We start from the raw sequence: 18,964 nt of genomic DNA on the forward strand, positions 1-18,964 counted from the left end.
TTAAGTTCTAAATTATTTTTCTAAATGATTTTTCTAAATGATTTTTAGCCTAAAACTGCATTCCTCTCTGGGATCACTGGCAGCACTGGGCCATGACACAGGGTGACAGGAAAGGATCTGCATCCACTTTGGGGTTTACTCTCAGGTGCTGCTTTTGGGCCAGAACAGCTTCCAGCCATTCCCAGCTCTGATAGGAGACGCTCTGTGTGTGTGCACTGGGTCTGTGTTAAAACCCCATGTCACCTTGGTGTGCCACGCAGCCTGGGGTAATCCAAAGGGACAGGCAGTGCACAGCAAAGGAGAGCAGTGGGCATGGCCCTGTGTCCCTCCAGGTGCACCTCATTTTGCTGGGGCTTCCGCTACCCACAGCCCTCTGCAGTTTGGTCTCCTTGTTTCTGCTCTTTCATGTACAAAAAAGTTACTGAAACAAAAATCTCTACCATAATGTTTATTAAATAGTAATTTTAAAAGGTTTTTATACAAATCATATAAACACAGTTTTATTTTTTGTTTTGTTTTGTTTATCTGTTACACCGAAGAATCACAGTAAAAGCTCTTTAAGTCCATAAGTCCTGGCTCAGCCAGTAAATGGTCAAATACCTTGAACTGCAAACCTTGGAAAATTTCCATTTCTGCATATAATTTCTTAATGGTTTAATTCCCGTGCTCACCTCCGGCACCTTCCCACAAAATGAAGTCACCCAGAACTACAGCCCGCCCATTAGCAACATGTCCTGCCATGGGAAGCCTGTGGAGGCAACAGCCCATTTAAGCAAAGGCATTAATGCCAATTTTTTGTTTCTTTGCTGAATTTCACAGAGGGAATTGCAATCAGCAAACCTAATCTATTTGCAGAGGAGGACTCAATGAATTGAATGCACTGATGACTTTTCCCCCTCCTCCCTGTTGAAGTTACAATCAAACACAGTTTTCCGTATAACAGTAAAGCACCTGGCAGAGGTAAGTGAGGTATTGGCTGTGCAGCATTATCGGCCTTCTCTCGCCTGGCGAGCTCATGCGTGGGCCCTGCCCCAGCTGCCAGGGGCGAGCGGGACGCGTGGGCTGGGCGCTTCGCTGGGCCCGTGCCACCTTAGTGCCAAGGTCAGCAGTACTCTCCTGCCCCAGATCAAGAGATACATTAACACGAGTCAGTCCCACGGAATAAGTCACATACACGATACATACAGAGAATTCACGTGCGTGTGCAAACACACTATTTCTGAATATATGTATATATGAACTCTTCTCTCTGTACGCCTACTAGACACCATAACATCACCTTTTTAATTATATATTTTCACCTATTGTTTGCCTAAGTTGGTTTTTCTACTGTATGGTCCTTTTCCATTCATCCTTCCCCTCTCTGGTGATTTGACGGGGATAAAATCGTTGAGCAGCAGCAATCCAGCTTTGAAATGGTCTGGTACATTTCCTCTCACTGCCTCTGTTTCTTTTGTACAGTAAAATACCCCAGTGGAATTTGTCTGTGAAAAACGCCAAAAGAAATAAGGTGATTCGAAAGGAGAATCAGAGACACATTTACTGCTGTTTTTGTTGGGTGCACAGTGTGAATTAAAAAACGAAAGCCTTTGTGTGTGCGCATCTCTGCGTGTGTGTACGAACCGTGGATGTTCTGATGACGCAGCTGCTGTATCTGCTCCCCCAGTACACGTGCACCTTTCTTACAGCAGAGAAGGGTTTTTTCCCCTAAAATCTTGTTGTCTGAGGGAGCTCTTCATGAAATAGTAGACAAATGTTCCTATTCCCACAGTACCAAGGAGCAGCTGTGGCACTGCTCATGTGTCCATGCTCATCTCCTCTCCAGATGTTGCTTGTGTGCCCAAACACCTGGACTCCTGCAAGATGTGTTTGTGGGGCTGGGCAAACTGAGTTTCACAGCACATCACACCTCTGTCAATCACAGTTGGTAAGGAAAATAATGCCATCCCTAACCCAAACTACATGCTGTGTAAAATGTAAAAATCAGGACATGCCAGGTATTACCAAAGAGCCCCTGGAAAAGCAAACCCAGTGTGACAGAAAGGTTTCATTTTTATGTATATGCAAGCTGATAGAGGTGATCCATTTGTACTGGACTGGAAATGAAGGCATTGCTTTGGGATTCAGTATTTCAACCCTTTTTCTCCATTCAATTGTTTTCACAATACTCCTCTCTCACAGCACAGTGGTAAGTGGAGAGGTACCAGCTGCCACACAGTGTAGCCAGACCATTTGAAAGTAGAAGGACCAGATTTCTGCTGAGCTCTAACAAGCAAAGAGTGGTGAAGAAGAGCATTTTGTGGGGAAGGATGAAGGCCTCCCTTGCTGTTTGCTACAGCACTGATCATTAGCTGGAGGAAAATACTTCTAAGGCACTTGTTCAAAATAAAAAAAAACAAACAACAACATAGCTCATAGATAGAACTTGGGGTTTTGCTACTGATCAGGAGCAGCACAGCTTTGCTCCAAAGGGGATGTGGCAGCAGCTGTTTGGTCCAGTGGTGCTGATGGCACCAACTCACACCCCCAGCTCCAGGGAGAAGGGAGCACCAGGAAGGTGAGGGGGTGCCAGTGGGCACCATGGCCAGGCTCCCCAGGGCTGTGGGCATGGCTCTAGCCTCCTTCCCTGTTCATTTTCCCTTCCTGGCACTTTGGAGAGGCCTCAACACTGTACCTCAAGTCAAACCCAAGTGGAGCCCCCTTTCCCAAAGCCATTGCCTAAGTGCCAGCAACCTGACAGGCTCTATCTTTTGTTTGCTGCAATTTTCTCATTATAGCAAAAAGAAAAATGGCAGGCTCAAGAGGGGTGGGAGATTCAAATAAAGGCCTTCCTGATGAAGGCCTCAGCTGTTGCAATCAAAGATCTGGAATTAATAAATGGCTCTTATTCACAAATCACTTTAAGGCTCTTCAGCTTCTCTCAAAGAGGTGCTTCTACACATAGGGTTTCCCTTCTATTTTCTTTCTTAATGATTTCAGAAAGCACTGTTGTTACTGTTGACAGTAAAGCCAGTATCCTACCTTTCCCCTGCTACCAGGAGAAGGAAAGTTGAAGGTAACAACATTCTTCCATTTTCAGGACTGCAAACTGCAGCTTCCTGTTCTTAGTGTGAAGTGCACAAATCTCAATAATGATATCTGGACGGAGTCTAAAATGGACAGGGGCTCCGTGTGTGTGTGTGTTATTTCTAAAGAAATCCCTCAGCCTTCTCAGCAAGTTACCAGAGAAAGGAGGTGGGAAATAACAATCAACATTTAGTTCCTTACATCCAAAAGGTAAACCAGGCTCCCTCACCACATCCCAGCCACTCACATCAGCAGAAAATGAAGATGAACCAACAAACAAGGGGCTCAGTAACCCCTCTCACCCAGCACAGTCTGGTTTGCAGGAAAGCCACTTGGTCCTGGTGGAGTGTGACCCGGCAACAAGACCTGGTGGCAGGAGCAGTGCCTCCCCTCACTCCTGCTCCCCTTGTTTCCTGTTATGGCATTCAGTTCCCATAGAAAACAGCAAAAGAAGTACCCCCCTGCCAGCCCACCTCACCGGGCACAATGCCAAGGGTGATCCCCAGGCACCCATCAGGCCTCCGAGCAGCACTTCTGATGGTTCATCTTCACCTTGTGCTTGATGCCATCGTACAGTTCGAAGTTGTAGTTCTCCAGCGTGGTGGAGCTCCGAGAGGACAGCCCGGCGTATGAGCACGTGCAGTAGAGGAGCAGACCAGCGCAGATGGCCCCAAGGAGGACACCAAGGGAGCTCATTGCTATAATGGTCACCAGGATGGGATCCAGGGTGTAGAGCCAGCTTTTCTCTTTGTCCAGCTTCGGGGTTCCTGGAGAGTTAGTAGAGAACAGTGTGTCGTTCCTATCCGATCCAAAGTAATCTGCAGTGGAATGGGCACTTATTATCCAGGGATCACTTTTTATTTTCCCCTCACCTTTATACATTTCTTACTTGGAGCTGTGATGGCTTTACAAAAGCTAAAGTATATATATGGGAATATCTCAGGAGGATTCACTAACCCAGATCTAGAAATATTGCGAAGCACCAAATTACCAAGAAGGTTAGGTACCCTGATCACTTTTAGACATCAGACTGTTGACATAGCATACAAGCATTTTACACCCACCGAAACTCTGGCCCTTCCAGTGCCACTAGGTTCAAAACTATGGAATCAATCTGTCACCGGTCTCAGACTTAATTTTCTTCATTTACAAGTCAAAATGCCATGCAAGCAGGAATTAATGCTTAAAAGATCAGTTTCACTTGTCCTAACACAAATACAATATATTGACTTTGCAAGGTTGCTGGCTGTTGAAAAAGGAAAACAGGAAAAGAAAACCAATGCCTTTAAACACTAAGCCACCACTTCAGTGTATGTTCTCAAGTGAGTTCTAGCTCCTAACATTACTAAAACTGAGGTTTGTGAGTAATTTTTGCATCTGATACTGAAACACATGCTGCCACAGCTGAATTGTCCATGTGGCATTTGGATACCAACCTGGATCATCGTTGTCTTCGAAGTCTTGCTCAGAGCTTGGGAAGTCATCCTCCATTCTTGGGAAGTTCACTAGAACAACAAAATGGGAAGCACTGTTTGTTAAAAGAGGCCTTCTGGGGGCATCATTGCCACCGGCCACCAGACTGTGAGACTGGCCAGAAGAAAGTAATTGTTAAACTACTACATGGCTCATCCTTGTGGAAGGAGGAGAAACTCTTTTTCTTCCTTCAGCCAAAGTCAATGAAGGCTCTTGCACACTTGAGAGAAGAGGATCTTCACACTACATCACATTTCACAACCACCAAATCATCAGCTTTTAAGAAGAAAAGAGACTGAACGAAAAGCAAAGAAACTAGACAATTTGAATAGCACTAAAATATTGTCACTGCTGCCTCCATAATGGCCATAATTCACTATTAACATGCTCATGGGTATTACCCTTACACCTTTGAATAGGATCTTAGTGCCTGTCATTATTTGCCACTAATGCTGGATCCATTTAGCACACACTCTACTTTTCATCTTTTCCCATATGTCTGACTGGATATAGAGCTTCAATGACCCAGTTCCTCTTTGGGTTTCAGATAAATTCATAGTAATTTGAGGAATTTATGTATCTTCATTATATGTTTTAATGCAAAAGCTGGTTGAAATGGAGAGAGAGGCAAATGGGTGTCCATATCTAGGCCCTTATGTTAACATTTCCCTGGACCAAATTCCTTTTAATGGTGACATTTCTTTCTATTGTTCAGCATAGACCAAGGACGAGTAACCAAATGCACATATTATAATCTGAGCAGAAGTAAGTAATTTTCATGTGCAGTCTTCCTATAATTTTCTCTGCATACAGTTACCATGGCTCTTTTCCACTTTTCCAAAAGAAAATGTCTTTTCATTTCAATCTGTGAAGAGTTTTCAAAGCTGACTGTAACTTGGGGTCCTCAACCGAGAAGGTGTCTAGAAATGATCAGGAATGCAAAAAATCAGGGACTAGAAAGCGATAGAAGTCACACCTTGGAAGTAGTTGTGGTTGGAACCAAGATTACTTTATGTCTTGTGCCAAAATGTCAAGAAGACTTTGAAGAGGTTACTTATAAACAAGCAGAACTAAAGATTGTAACTTGTACCTAACTTGTATCTAAAAAGCCACATGGAAAGAAATTACTCAAAACCTTATAAAAGAATATTTCTGCATACTTGCATGGATATTTAGGACATGAAAAGGTGTCCTGAATTGTCAAATACACTTTTTTGCTGTCCCAGACAATTGTGTCAGGCAATCTATGCCAACATTTTAAGGTTCACTTCCAAGTGGTGTCTCTGCTGAAAGCCATGCTGCCCCAGCATCACCTGACCCCTGATGGCAGCAATCCTCCACTGCTATTAATGATACCCTCTCATTCCTCGGGCAGAATTGTGTCTGCACCCAAAGAATTAAGGGATTTCTTTGAATTTGCAAGTGAAGGCAACAGAAGGCTTGCAGCCCAACACTTGCCCCTCCTGCCAATGAGTTCTGCATCTAGTGAGTCAGGTAGTTACGCTGTCTCAAGGCTGCTGGTACCTTATCAAAGAAACACAGGTGCACACTGCCTTCTGTAAATCCTCACTTCAGTGGCAAATTCACATGATTTCTCAACAGTTCTCGAACTGACAGGCCCAGATGGCAACATCTTAGGGCTGGGAGAACTGCCTGAGGGCCTCTTGCAAACATTTAGAACCAAACATGTGGAAAAATAACTTGCAAAGCAGTTCACACGTGGAGACATCTGAACTGCTAGTCACCCATTGGAAGACAAGCAGTGAGATTTGCCATCCGTGTCACCCACACAACCCTACATAAACTGTATGTTGCTCAAAGATGAGCAGAGGTCAAAATTAGATGACAGTCTGCCCAAGGAGTCCATGTGTGGAGAAAGGCTGTTGGAAGTCATTTGACATTCCATATTGTAGCTGCTCTAAATTTTGTGTGAGAACAAGCTAGAGATTTGATCCTTTTGTAATTTCCCAGGGTAACCTTGAGGGAAAAGCCAGAAATAAAAAAGTATTGGTTAATCAACACTTTCAAAAGAACACCAGTTCTTCCAGCCTGAAAGGAAGGAGCACTGGGAAAACTTGAAAAGAGAACATTTATACTAAAAGCTCAGCCTAGAATCTGTTTACTCTTCTAGTGATTTGCTCAATTCCCCATGCTAATACAACTCTTAAGTCCTGCTTAAATGAGATCTTCCTACTTGCCCATTTTCCTTCCTCCTCAGGCCCTCATTTTTCTGTTCCCCACATGCCATTTCATTGCTATTTGATTGTATGTTATCATGCAGGGCTCTACACCCTCTGGAAAGCTTTAGAAAAATATAATTCAACGTTTCTTTTTCCATTCTGGGGCTTCTTGAGTCATTAACTGAATCAGCTCAGGCTGTGTGGGTGTCTGTGGGAATTGAAGCTGGTGGTCTCAGTTCAGTTCTGAATGGAGATGATTTAGGAATCTAGCCTGTCACAGAATCTAGCCTGCTGTTTGTCATCAGTTAGGCTCCTTTGGGCCAAGTCTCAGCAATACTGTCACAAGTGGAACAGGCCACAGAAGGCAACTCCCTTAGAAAGTGGTCCTCAGAAAAGCCTTGCAAGGTGGTGGGCAGAATGGGAGAAACATGCATTGCTCTGTGTTGTGGAAAGCTGCTTCCTTAAAGGGCAGATTTCAGGCACAATTTACCTTGCATTTTAAAAGGGAAAAAATATTCTGGAGAAAGGTAGTCAAGAAAGTTAGGGGGAAAACGGCAATTAAATATGAGAAATTATTTCTTCTGAGTGAGAGGCCTTTTTTAAATGTGTGTCAAATGATGGCTGTGAGCACCAAGCCAGTCATGGCCAAAAGATGATATTAGCAATGGTGCTGGGAACAGACGGATGCCAAGAAAAGCTGTTATCTGTTGGATCTGAGAGCACTGCCAGCTAAAAGGCTAATTTATGGGACCAGAAAAAAAATTAAAATTCTAATCAGATAAGGGCTGATTTAAGTACCATGTTTGTATGAACTCACATGGAGGGAGAGCAGGAGAGAATTAGTATTTCCAGAGATTAAAGAGTTTCAGTGTACATCTGTTTTAAAATAGGAGCAGGGATGGGAGCGATTGTGCCAGGGCGGACAAGGGGGTCAGGAGAACAGATAAGGTTCTCTGGTGTCCCACCACAGACATACACATGCCTTTTGCAGGAAAGCTCTCTAAACCTGCCCAAGACAGCTCACCTCTCCAAAGCTGAGCTCAGCATATCTTATGGCCTAGCACCTACTTCCCACCACCACAGGTGCTTGATGGTTAACCTCCTGCATGGGCTTACCAGCAGCAGCACCACCTCTGGCAGAGACCTCCACACCAGGCCAAGAGCTATTGCTTTGGAGAGAACACCCAGCCCTGATTGCTGGAACCTGGACACATTCTTCCAAGGCAAAAGACAACTGTCAAGAAAAAACCTGCTGTTTCTTTCTAGCCTTTGTCTGGTTTAAGTGCAGGCACCAGGTGCTGTCTCCTGCCAGGTCACTGAGGAGAGCTCGATCACCCTCGGGCAGAGCTCTATCACCTGGCATCTCTCTCTACACAACAGGCATTTACAGATTATCTGTAGTCCCTCTTGGAGTCTTTCTGGCTGAACAAAATGAGCCTCTCAGCAGGAGGTGCCTTTCCCAAACAGTATATCAAACTTGCAGCAATTTCCAAATCTTAGTATTGCCTGCCTTGAGCCACTCTGGCACAGGACAGCCTGGCCTGGAGAGCACCCAGGATGCACTCCCACCATCCCTGTGCTCCTGCTCCCCACTTTCTGCAGGGGTCCATGGGCTCTGGGATTGAAAGTGATGCACCAGGTGATGGGTGCTTTGTGATCTCTGCTCCCTACAGTCTTTCATTCCCAATAATATCTGTGGCTGTGCCTGCTGGGACAAAAAAGCAGAGTGTGTAGGAGGAAGAAAAACAAATTACTGGTTTTGGGGAAATCAGCAGCACATGGTTGTTTCCCCACTGTGGAAAGGACTTGAGGGCAGCCAGCTACATGCTCACCCCCTCTCCTGCTGCTACAACATCTCTCTTGGCCAGTGCTATCCTGCCCAGTGAAGGGAGCGTGGGAGGTACACTGCTGCTCTGTTGCCAAACAAGTGCCCATGAGGGTCTGAAACATTAAACACAGCCAATGCCAGGAAATCGGGGTCAGAACTTGCCATTTCTCAGTCTTGGCATAGAGAGACAGAGCTCCGGCTCCGCTCTCATCCTTGGTTTCCTCTCTTTGCTCATTCCCAGTCCTTTTCTCTCCACAGCAATAGTGTGACTCCAACACACATCATTTTGTTTTGACACAGCAGAGCAGCCGCCGTGGCCTCGCCTTGACACCGCTCTGCTTGGCGGCTGCGCAGCGCTGCTCCTCTGGCTGGGAGCCCCGGGGGCTGGGGGTGACACCTCCCACCCTCGGCAAATGGAGAAGCACTTCTCAAAGCAGCAGCACAAGGCTCCAGGCAGAAACACTCCCTCTGCATCCCCCATTGCTCTATTTCCAGCTGAAAATCCACCTCACTTCTCTCTTTCCCACTCCTCCAGAAACACAGGACTACTTTAGTTTACAGAAGGGATAAATCCCTGCCAAATTTCAAATTAAAACAGTGCTTTGGCTACAACTGAGCATTAAAGAAAGCAAACAAGCTGCCACTCCCTGGCCTGGCTTCCCTCTGCAGTGCAGGAGCTGCTGGACCTTATTCTCAGATTGCCTTGGGGCTGCCCTGGTGGTGGCCAACTGTGCACACCTCAGACCACCGCAGAACCATTGTCAAACTGGGGGCATGGGTGAGCCTCTTGCACTCCTTGAGCTTCCCATATGAACAGGAAGTGGGAGTGTATGGCTGGGCAGGTGAATACCCCCCACCAAAAGCGCTTGGAGACATGAAGCCAGGCTGGGTGCTTGGTGTGGAGGTGGCCATGAGCAGCAGCTATTTCCAGCCCTGGTGCTGCCCTCCAACATGTGGCACCTGGCCCTGCTGCACACATGGCAGATGGCCAAAGTGGCTACTTGCCAAACCTTCTCTGCAGCAGACATCCCCTGTTGCAGCCTGACCCCTTCTCCAGCCCTGCTTTTGCACCTCTCCTCATCAGCGGCACCAGGCCAGGGAAACAGTGGTGGTGGCATGTGTGTGTATGGTGTGACTGTGGCATTACACAGTGTAATCCTCTCCCTCTCTCTCAGCTCTGCTCAAGCTGGGTAAGGAGCTGACACACAGGTTCTGTGCTCTGTGCTGAGCTCACTTACCCCAAACCCAGCATCTCCTCAGCACAAGGGCAGCACTGTCCCCCACCACTGCCACACAAGGGCTTGGAGCTGGGGCAGAAGCTGGCAGCTCTGTGGCATCCTGGTATGTTTATCACCCTCCCCTTGTTGCTGTTTGTTTTTACAGAGCAGTGGCTAACGACACGATTCCTCAAACTGGCAGTCACGCCTGCAGTCTCTGCTAAGAGCCGCCAAAGCCACTGATGGAGGAGCTGTGGCAGAAAGCCAAGCGGCTGTCCAAGCTTGCCTCAGGGCCTCGCCTGCTGTCTGCACGCCTCACTCTGCCGCCCTGACACGGGTAAGTGGGGGCTGGCCCTGGAAAAGTCAGTAGGTTTTCACAGGGTTTCTAGAGGAACAAAAATCCAAACATAGCCCCATGCACAGCCTGGTTTCTACCTTGCTCCCTTGCTCATGGCAGCAGAGGCATTTCCATCAGGCCAGGAAAAGCCAACCTCGCCCCCACAGCCTGGAGGGGGAGCAAGCAGCTCTGGGGTCCCTGTGCCAAGTGTCATCCTGCAGGTGCCTGCCCTGGCAGGAGACTGACCCAACTGTGCAGCCGGTCCCTCGGCTGTGAATGAGCTTTGCAGCCTGCTCCTGTCCGATCAGCCATCTCGGGCACGCTGACATTGCCAAGGCACAGCACAGCCCTTCCCACGGCGCCCTTTGCTTTGCCAGGTCAGTGCTCCCTCTCCCACATCCCCATTAGGCACCGGCTTTGCCCCAGTGCTTGCAAAGACTGCCCATGGACCCCCTTCTGCTCCTTCAACACAACACCAACTGCAGAGATAAGATAAAAAGATTGACACTATCACAGCACGTACCACCAGAGAGCCACGCCCAAAGCCTCCCCATGACACACAGGACACAATGCTGTTCCCTGAAAAATAGAACCCACCACTGCTCCCCCAAAGTTTTCCACTTTTTTTTTTTAGTAGACACTTAAATACTTGAAGTTACTTGCAGAAGAGTTTGCATGAAAATCACACTAAGCTGTATTTATTTCCTTAAACAAAGCATGCTAATTTTAGCTGCTTTCTTCCCTAGGATGTGCTGCAGCCTGAGCAGCACCCAACTCTCCGGCCAATCTGTCTGTGGCGCACGTACGGAATAATTAATCCTGAACGATTTCTCCCTTTTCGTCTGTTTACTTAACAGAATTTTTTTCTTCCTTGTTGGGAAGCCATCAGTCAGTCTCTCCCTCCCTGTTTTTCACATGTGCATATTTGTTTTGAATTTTGCTTGAACAGTCGCTGAAGTGTACAAAATGCAAATTGCAAGTGTAATTTGCTTTGCTGTACAATTACAGAAAAAAAAAAAGCCCTCTCCCAAAAAAGCAGCATGGGTCCTCAGCTTTGCTTGTGTTTGAATAGCCAGTGTGAGGGATCACATTTGAATTATTTTTTTGTTGATGGCCTGAATTCCTAGTAAAGTCAGGAAGTTTCATCGCGAAGCTGAGCTTTATGCCAGGGTAAAGAATATGAGAGAAGGAAAATAAATGAAGGAGGGAAGGAAAAACCTCTCAGACTGGCAGCAAAATATATTTCACATGAAATGTGATGCTGCTGACTCTGCTGAAGGGGTGAAAGGTGCACCTAGGGGAGATGGGAAGCAGAATTGCTGTACAGAGGTCTCTCTAATCAGTTGGGATCACTCAGGTGGAGGGAAAGCAGGGGACATACACCTGTCCAAACACTTGGTGCTGTGGCAGCCAGGCTAGTCCTGGACAGGGCCCCTGCACGGTCTGACATGCTGAAGCAGGGACTGTACAGAAGAGGAAAGCATTGCTGTTTTCATTATTAATTTTGGTAATGGCTTACCCGTTTTTTGCTGAGCTCAGGGACAGAGTGTGGCTCAGCTGAGCTGGCAGCCAGGCCAGCCCCAGGGGCCCTGAAAAGTCGGATGTCCTGTCTCCAGGGGCCCCAGCTGGAGAAATTCTGCATAATCACACTGAGCAATTTAGCACTTAGGCAATGCTGGTGAAATCCCCAAACAATCCCAAGAGTCAGTCCAGCCTCCCAAAACTCCCATAAGGACTGGTACAAATGTAATGTATCTAAAAGCTGCTATTAATGGCCCAATCCTGAGTGCAGCGAGGCAGGGAGCACACGGCAGCTGTGCCGCTGGGAGCTGGGTCTGCATGCAGCAGGAACTGGAGCTTCACTTGGCTAAAAGGAATATCCCTGATGCTCCAAGGAGTTTTGAAACTCTGCTTTGCTTCAACCAACAGCATTCTCATTAGCAAAGAAAGAAGAAGAAAGAAAAACCCCAGATATTTGTATAAAAATATCATCATTTTATTACATTCCACACAATACATCTTCAAAGAATTTCAAATTCCACAAGATATTTTTCACACACAGGCAACTGGGCAACGCTGAGGATGTCAGGGCTCGAGGATTAGGGGAGAACTGGGAGTAAAAATCTCGAAGTGACCTTCTATTTTGTCTTTGGTGATTTTGGTTTGAAAGACAGGGTGCCACATTCTCCTCTCTGACACACCAATGCACACTTGCTAAGTCTGTGGGGGTGAACCTGGTCAAAGTGAGATCATTTGAGCTAGGGAGCCTGAATTGACTTTGGAAACGGGACAATATCATCTGCTGACATGGCTTGGGCTGACCTGAAAAGGCAGTAAGCACATGCCAGTATTACACATCTGTTTTAATTTGCAGCTGACTGAGGGGGATGGGATTCCACATCCCAAACCAGATGCACTGCAACACCAGTGCTGTGTGATGAGAAGGCTCACGGTGAAAGCACCCTGGCCCTGGAAGCCCCTCTCCAGGGACCTTTCAATGGCACTGTCTTACAGGTTGTAGGAGCTCCCTGGGTCTATTCTGGCCCTGTGGGATAGGCATGTCCCTGCTGCTCTCAAAAACCTCATGGGAGCCAGGCCTGGGTGCAGTGGTGCCTGGAGCACCCACCACGCCTAATGTGCTCACCATGGCACATTGCCCTGGGCTGTTCTGCACTCCCTGCTTGTTTTAGACACTTGCTGCTGCAGCTGAGAGGATCCCACTGAAATCTGCTATGAAACCAGCATAGGGAACTGAAACTGGCTACACGAATTAAGGCAAGGAGGGGGATGGAGTGACACCCCCATCCCCTGGGTATAGGGCTATGCTGCAACAGGGACCAATACCACTTCAGCACAGTTTGTATTTCTAGTTTTTCCCAGACCAAAAGGCAGCTCAAGACTGCAGGGAAGTTAACAGAGCTGCTAATCTTGTTTCATTTTATGCAATATTAATGGGCAAAGGAGGGATGGGCACTAGCAAGTTTAGAAAGGGGGGAGGGAATCTGATCACTCATCACAGATGGACACAAACAAGATGGAGAACCTTGCTCACTGGAGGTACTTTTTTGCCTGCAAACAGATTAGGGTTAACAATTCAAACCACTTTTGCATGTCATCATTCAGTAATTTATATAAGGCATTTCCACTACAAGACGCTGGGCCATTCAACAGTCGGAGGCATGTGGAGGCTCCTCCTCGCCTCCCCAGTTAAAGCAGCAGCAATAGCTGGGCCCCCCAGCTGCACTGGCTGGGCTTGGCTTGCTAGATGTTATTGGTGCTCTAAGGAAGCAGAACATTAGCAAACGCAAAACTGACATTCTAGAAAGCCAACGGGCAGTTTTTATGATTCAGCAGCTATGGATTGGGCAGAAGGAAAAAAAAAAAAAAACAAACCCAGAAAGAGTAACTATACTGTCCCTTGAACATTTCTAGCAGAAAGACAAGGAGGAGCCCTCTCCCCCTTCCCCATGTAAAAGCGAAACCATCAGCACCCAGAGCGGGGATACTTATTAAATAAATAAACCTTCAATTCTCAAGAAACTACAGTATTTAGCATCCACTAAGAACTGCTGAAGTCTATGTGTTATCCTAAGGCTGGCTTTAACAGATACAAACAAAACATTCATTATGAGCTTCTCTGATATAAGGCAACTTTAAATAGATTCACTTGCAGGTGGGGGAAGAGGAGGACTTCCCCTCCCTCTTCCAAACAATGGCTGTGTTATCATGTTGGCTGCAGAAAGAATAAAATGGAGAGATCTTACTTTTTGCACGTCTATGGACCTCTCTAGGATTCTTCTAGCCATCTGAGGTGGACATTCCTACTGTCCAGCCTGGCCTCTTCTCAATTTGCACCCAAGACATTAACACTATCAAACAAGAAACCCAGCCAAAGCTAGATAAGGCAACAAAAAAGCATTGCTCTCTTCCCCAAGTAAACAAATCAGGGCATTCACCACAAACATGTCCCAGACCTTCCAGGGAGGAGGTGGGAAGGAGGGAAAATTAACAACAACAACAAGAACAAAAATAAAAGCATTCCCTGTGCAAGTAGAAGCAACAACAAGCAAATTAAAAAGGGGCTGTTTCTAAATATACATTCAGTCAGTCAGACACACACAGTCCCGTGCACACTCACACACGCAGGTTTAGCACACGTGCGCACGAGCCTCACACACAAGCTTCCAGGCTCACCATCAGGTTCCCTTGCAGGTTGCCTACTGGGAGGAAGAAAAAAACCCAAAGCCCAAAGAGGCTGACCAACAAAAAAAAATACTCCCCAAACAAACACAACAAAACAAAATAACCCCCCACCTGACACCCCAAGTATCCTTGAAAAGTAATAGAAAGGGAGCGTTCACTTCTGAAGTGAAGGGGCGGTGTGTCTCTTCTGGCGATCCAAGATGCAGCATTAGTTTAGAGTTTGTAAAAGATTCGGGGAGGGCTGGGGCATGGAGAAGGGGTGGAGATACCTAAGAGTTCACACGAATGCTAGGTAAGGAAAAAAGTGCAAAACTGAGGCAACGTATTTGAAGTCTTAGTTTCTGTCTGTCTGTCTGTTTTGTGTTTTGTTTGCTTTCTCGTTCCTGTTCGGCTCTCAGCAGCGCAAGCTGGGGTCTTGCTCTAGTTTTATGGTTAGGGTGGGCTCCACGGCCACAGGGGCCCCGTTGGCATAGTGGGAGGTTTTGTAGGTGATGGAGTGATCACTCTTCTTGGCCGCATAGCGGAACCGGTGGTAGTGGAGCACAAGGGCCAGCGCGACGGAGACCAGCACCACAACAGCACCTCCGGCGGCAATAACGTAATACCAGTAGGCTGGGATGGGCTGCACTGACACCGTGTCCACTGTGGGCTTGGTCCCTGGCAGGAGGGTTGCCCCTGGGGAGGAGACACAGAACAGGGTTGCTAGGTGGGAGGCATGCAGACGCACAAAAAGAAACACACATGCTTTCAAGAGTACAGCACGGAGCAACACAGGTCCCACAGCCGCCTCCAGATACAGGGCGTGCTCCTTAGGGGAGGGCACAGCCTGGCATTTGCTGAGCCCGCATATTCAAGGGCCTTTCTCTTCCCTTTTAATTAATCAGGCTGCCTGTATCGCAATACAAATTCCATATGCACTGTTATTACTGTTATTTCTGGCATCAATTAATGTTTTTTTCCCTTCTTTATTTTGGCCATCTCCAGATCAGCCACCTGGTTTTGTCTCTATATGGCAGATGTTGTCAAGCAGTGGCAAAAAACATCACGTTCGTAATTGGAAGAAAACCATAATCTCAGATGGCCGAGGAAGTTACCACAGGAGACTGGGAAAGAGATTACAGGGAGCAGCATTTGTAATTTTTAGTGAGAAGACAGAGAAGTAATTCTCTGTCTGAAAGTGCTCTGCACACAGGTCTAGTCTCACTAGGTACCCCATTCACACACCTGCACCGATTTCCTTACTATTTCTTGAAGTGAGAAAGGATGGTTATAATTATTTACAGGGCATGGGCTGCAAAATTCAATCCAATATTCAGACAAGAAACTCATGCTCTCTGCAGCTTCAGCAAGCCAGGACTATGAATTCATGCTGATAAAGCAACGCACCTCGGGAGGGCTGGAAAAACACCTGCCTCCCTTGAACTCACGGGCAGGCAGTGCCCGGACTCAGCGATGGCCACCCCTTCCTCATCCTGCAGCTGTGGCGTGCTGCAGGGCACGGCTGCAGGGCTGCTGTCCCTGGGCAGGTCACACCAGGACAGCCCTGCTCACATCTGCTGCTCAGGCTGGCCCGCAGAGCCTGTGCGCACCCGCGCCTCCGCCAGCGCCGGGGTCTGTGCACACCCACGGCAGGACCGCTCTGCGCTACTGCTCCTGCACACACTGCTCTCACCTCCCCAGCAACACTCGTGGGGGAGAGCTGTAAATAACTAGTGAGGGATGTATTTTTGCACCACGATTATTTACTGGTTACTTCAAGGGGGCCGGAGTCCTCAGGGAAACTCTCAGGAGGGTTTGCTCTGCTGCTGGACACACTGACCCCCCTCCTGTGCTCACCCTCTCCTCCTGGCCCTGGCTGGCTAGTGGGGGGCAGCCCCCCACTCTGTGCTGGCAAGCAGAACTTTGGAGGCCCCCAGGTTTGGTGTCAGCACATTGTTGAGTTCTGTGCTAACTAAACTCCAGCTTGGTTTCTTGAGCAGACTTGGAGGACGCCAAGGGGAAAATACACAACAGTGCAGGATGCACTCAGCTTTGCCAGCAGCAAGGGCATCTTGCAGCACAGCCTCTGCTCTCCCCTACAAACACTCCCTAACAGCAGAGTCACTGGCTGGGAATTTGGGATGGCAACAGCTTTGATGATAGTGACACAGGAGATGAGGCAAAATGATGGTTCCCCTGACACAAGGCTTTTCTCCCTTCCCCATTCCCCAAAACCTGGGCCTCAAAACCTGGGCACAGGGACTAAAACCAAGAATGAACACTGCACTCAGATGAATAGCTACAACAACAACAACAAAAAAACACCTCAAAAGCTAGAAAAAAGCCACACAAGCAAGACAAATCCTGCTTTTACAGAGCAGGAGGCTGAGAACCACCCACGTTTGTCATTGTAGGCAAGAAATTCGGATGTCTCAGGAGAAGCCTAACTGCCAGATATGCTGCTCTCAACCTGTCTCACCCCAGCTGCTCCTCACCATCAGGAGTGGGGGTGGCCCTGTCCCTCCCGCCCCCCAACAGTGCCCACAGAAGGGGGATACAGGCTGGGCTGTGTGTTGAGGATGGCGAAGGAAGGGAGCAGGCAGCTCTCTGACCTCCTTCCCTAACTCTGCTGGCCATGCTGGTGTGGGGGAATGAGAGCAGCACATCCCTGTGTTCCCCCCGAGCAGCTGCTGCCCCTCACCCGGCTGCACAGGGGTGGCAGTGTGAGACATCCCATGGGGGCTGCTGCCAGCTCCCTGTGAGGCTGAGCATGTTCAGTGCTGCCTTGAGCCCCACTGATAACCCCCCACTGTCTCCCTCCGCAGATGCAGCTGGCTGAGCTGGCCCAGACCTGAATGTGGCCCACCACCATCCCCGATGGATCAGCAACACCTCTCCTGTGCCTGACAGCAGGGGGATGCAGGGCTGACCCCCACGGATATTGTGGGGCTGCTCACTGTGTAGAGGCCACTTGTGTTTACAATCAGTGACAATCTCTGCTTACACAGCACCTCGTTCCAGCGAGAGATTTACAGACAAACAGCTTCTCACAGCACTGATATGCACCAGGTCCCCTGGTGGGAGTGGGGGTGAGGAGAGGGGCAGGTGTCAGGGGTGACAGCAGCTCCTGTGTCTCAAGAGAGCGGGAAGAACGCTTTCTCCTGGCGGCTGAACATTGCCCAGTGGAGGGCTGAGCGTACAAAGGGTGGGTCTGGCCAGAAAGGAGCACGTGCCATAGTGCCCAGCCCTTTCCCCTGCCCCATGCACCTCTGCTCTCTGCCAGCCCGGGGATGGAGGGAAGCAGTATGATGTACTGCAGATGATCCTGCTTGTGGGAAAGATCCCAGGGGGAACTCAAGCTGGCTGCAGCTTCAGGACAACCCCTGATTGGCCCTGACCCACTCCAGATGTCCCAGCCAGGGCTTCCAGCATGAGGGGTGGTGCAGAGCCCTTCCTCAGCCCCCGTTTCCGCACTGCATGGTCTTGCTGAGGAGATAGCAGAAGTCTGGAGAGTTCATTTAGCAACTGAAGTCATTAAGGAATCACACTCAGTTGTCTCTAAGCCCTAACGAAGCCAATTCCCAACATTAATGATTGTTCTTCCTTACACTGCCAGCCACTAAATATAGCTGCCCATCCACTCAGCACACAGAGCTGATGTTATCTGCTCTGTTTTTACTGGCTCTGCTGCTCTCTGGAAGTTTTCTGTTATATCAGTGGAAAAGTTCACTGCTCAGGGAGATGGAAAAAAAAAATCCATCTTCTTAACTTAATAATTTTTCCACTCCCCTTTGCCTTCTGCCACACACATACTTGCCCTTCCTCATTTATTCACTAGTGCTCTCATCTTAATAAAGAACTGCCTCCTGCTGTTGCTGTCAAGTTTGTGGCTGCTGTGTTTATGGCACAGCTTGGAACACCAGTCAGTGGAAACCTGATTTAATCCCTACAGGGTGGATATTTTATGTTGTTGTGCTGCTGGTGTCCACACCTCCAACCTGGCCAGGTACTGCCCCTCTGTCTTTTCAATAGGGAACACCCTATAGGGACTAGTTTTGGAGTTTTGCAGTGAGAATCAAAACCCAAAGAAGGAAAAGCAATAGTCATCTGGGGAAAAAAAAGGAGAAAATCCTTTCCAGAAAGCTGCCTAGAGGGCTGCCTTCCTTGCTCTGCCACTGCCATGTCACAGCCCATATTCCTTCCCAAAATCACTGACATTAACTGCTGTGGACAAGCAACACAGCTGGACTTTTCATAGATCACACAGATGAAAGCAAGTATTACACTCATCTAATCTGAATGCCACAAAACCAGTGTCAGTCTCAATCCCTTAACTGCTACCTGTCATTGCTCCAGGGAGATATCTCTATCTTGATTTCAGGATACCCACAGGGAGAGAATCCACCAGTCCCAAAGGCAAATTCTCCCCATGGTTTTTCTCCATGGTTTTTCTCCATGCATTCTTTGGAATATATCTCTTATTTTCAGCCTGGTATTTATCTAATTCCTTGCTTCCAGACACTTGTTGTACCCTTTAAAGGTGGAAATGCATCAATGCTCAAATTCAGTACAGTTGAAGCACACTTTCCTGGTCCTGTAAGGTCCTGACCCCCTATGTGAAACATATTCCACCTACACAAATTCTCTTATTATTTGCTTTGTGATCCTGGAGCCTGTAAGG

At 47.9% G+C, this 18,964-nt stretch overlaps 1 protein-coding gene across 6 annotated transcripts in view; it reads right to left on the reverse strand.

Annotated features, from left to right (window-relative positions):
* Positions 1 to 433: 433 nt before the first annotated feature.
* NRP2 (neuropilin 2) overlaps positions 434 to 18,964 on the reverse strand; it is an 89,016-nt gene continuing 70,485 nt past the window's right edge. For 2 of the 6 annotated variants that reach the window (XM_015635151.1, XM_015635150.1), the window contains exons 16-17: positions 4,503 to 4,571; positions 434 to 3,833 (exon numbers count right to left, since the gene is read on the reverse strand). In XM_015635151.1, coding sequence (XP_015490637.1) covers positions 3,580 to 3,833; positions 4,503 to 4,571 — 323 coding nt within the window. In that variant the 3' untranslated portion in view covers positions 434 to 3,579. Of the gene's footprint in view, positions 3,885 to 4,502; positions 4,572 to 12,073; positions 14,980 to 18,964 lie in introns of those variants that run through there. The other 4 variants (XM_015635149.1, XM_015635148.1, XM_015635153.2 and 1 more) reach the window with 2 other exon arrangements.

Source organism: Parus major, chromosome 7, assembly GCF_001522545.3.
Source record: "Parus major isolate Abel chromosome 7, Parus_major1.1, whole genome shotgun sequence".
Classification (NCBI taxonomy): domain Eukaryota; kingdom Metazoa; phylum Chordata; class Aves; order Passeriformes; family Paridae; genus Parus; species Parus major.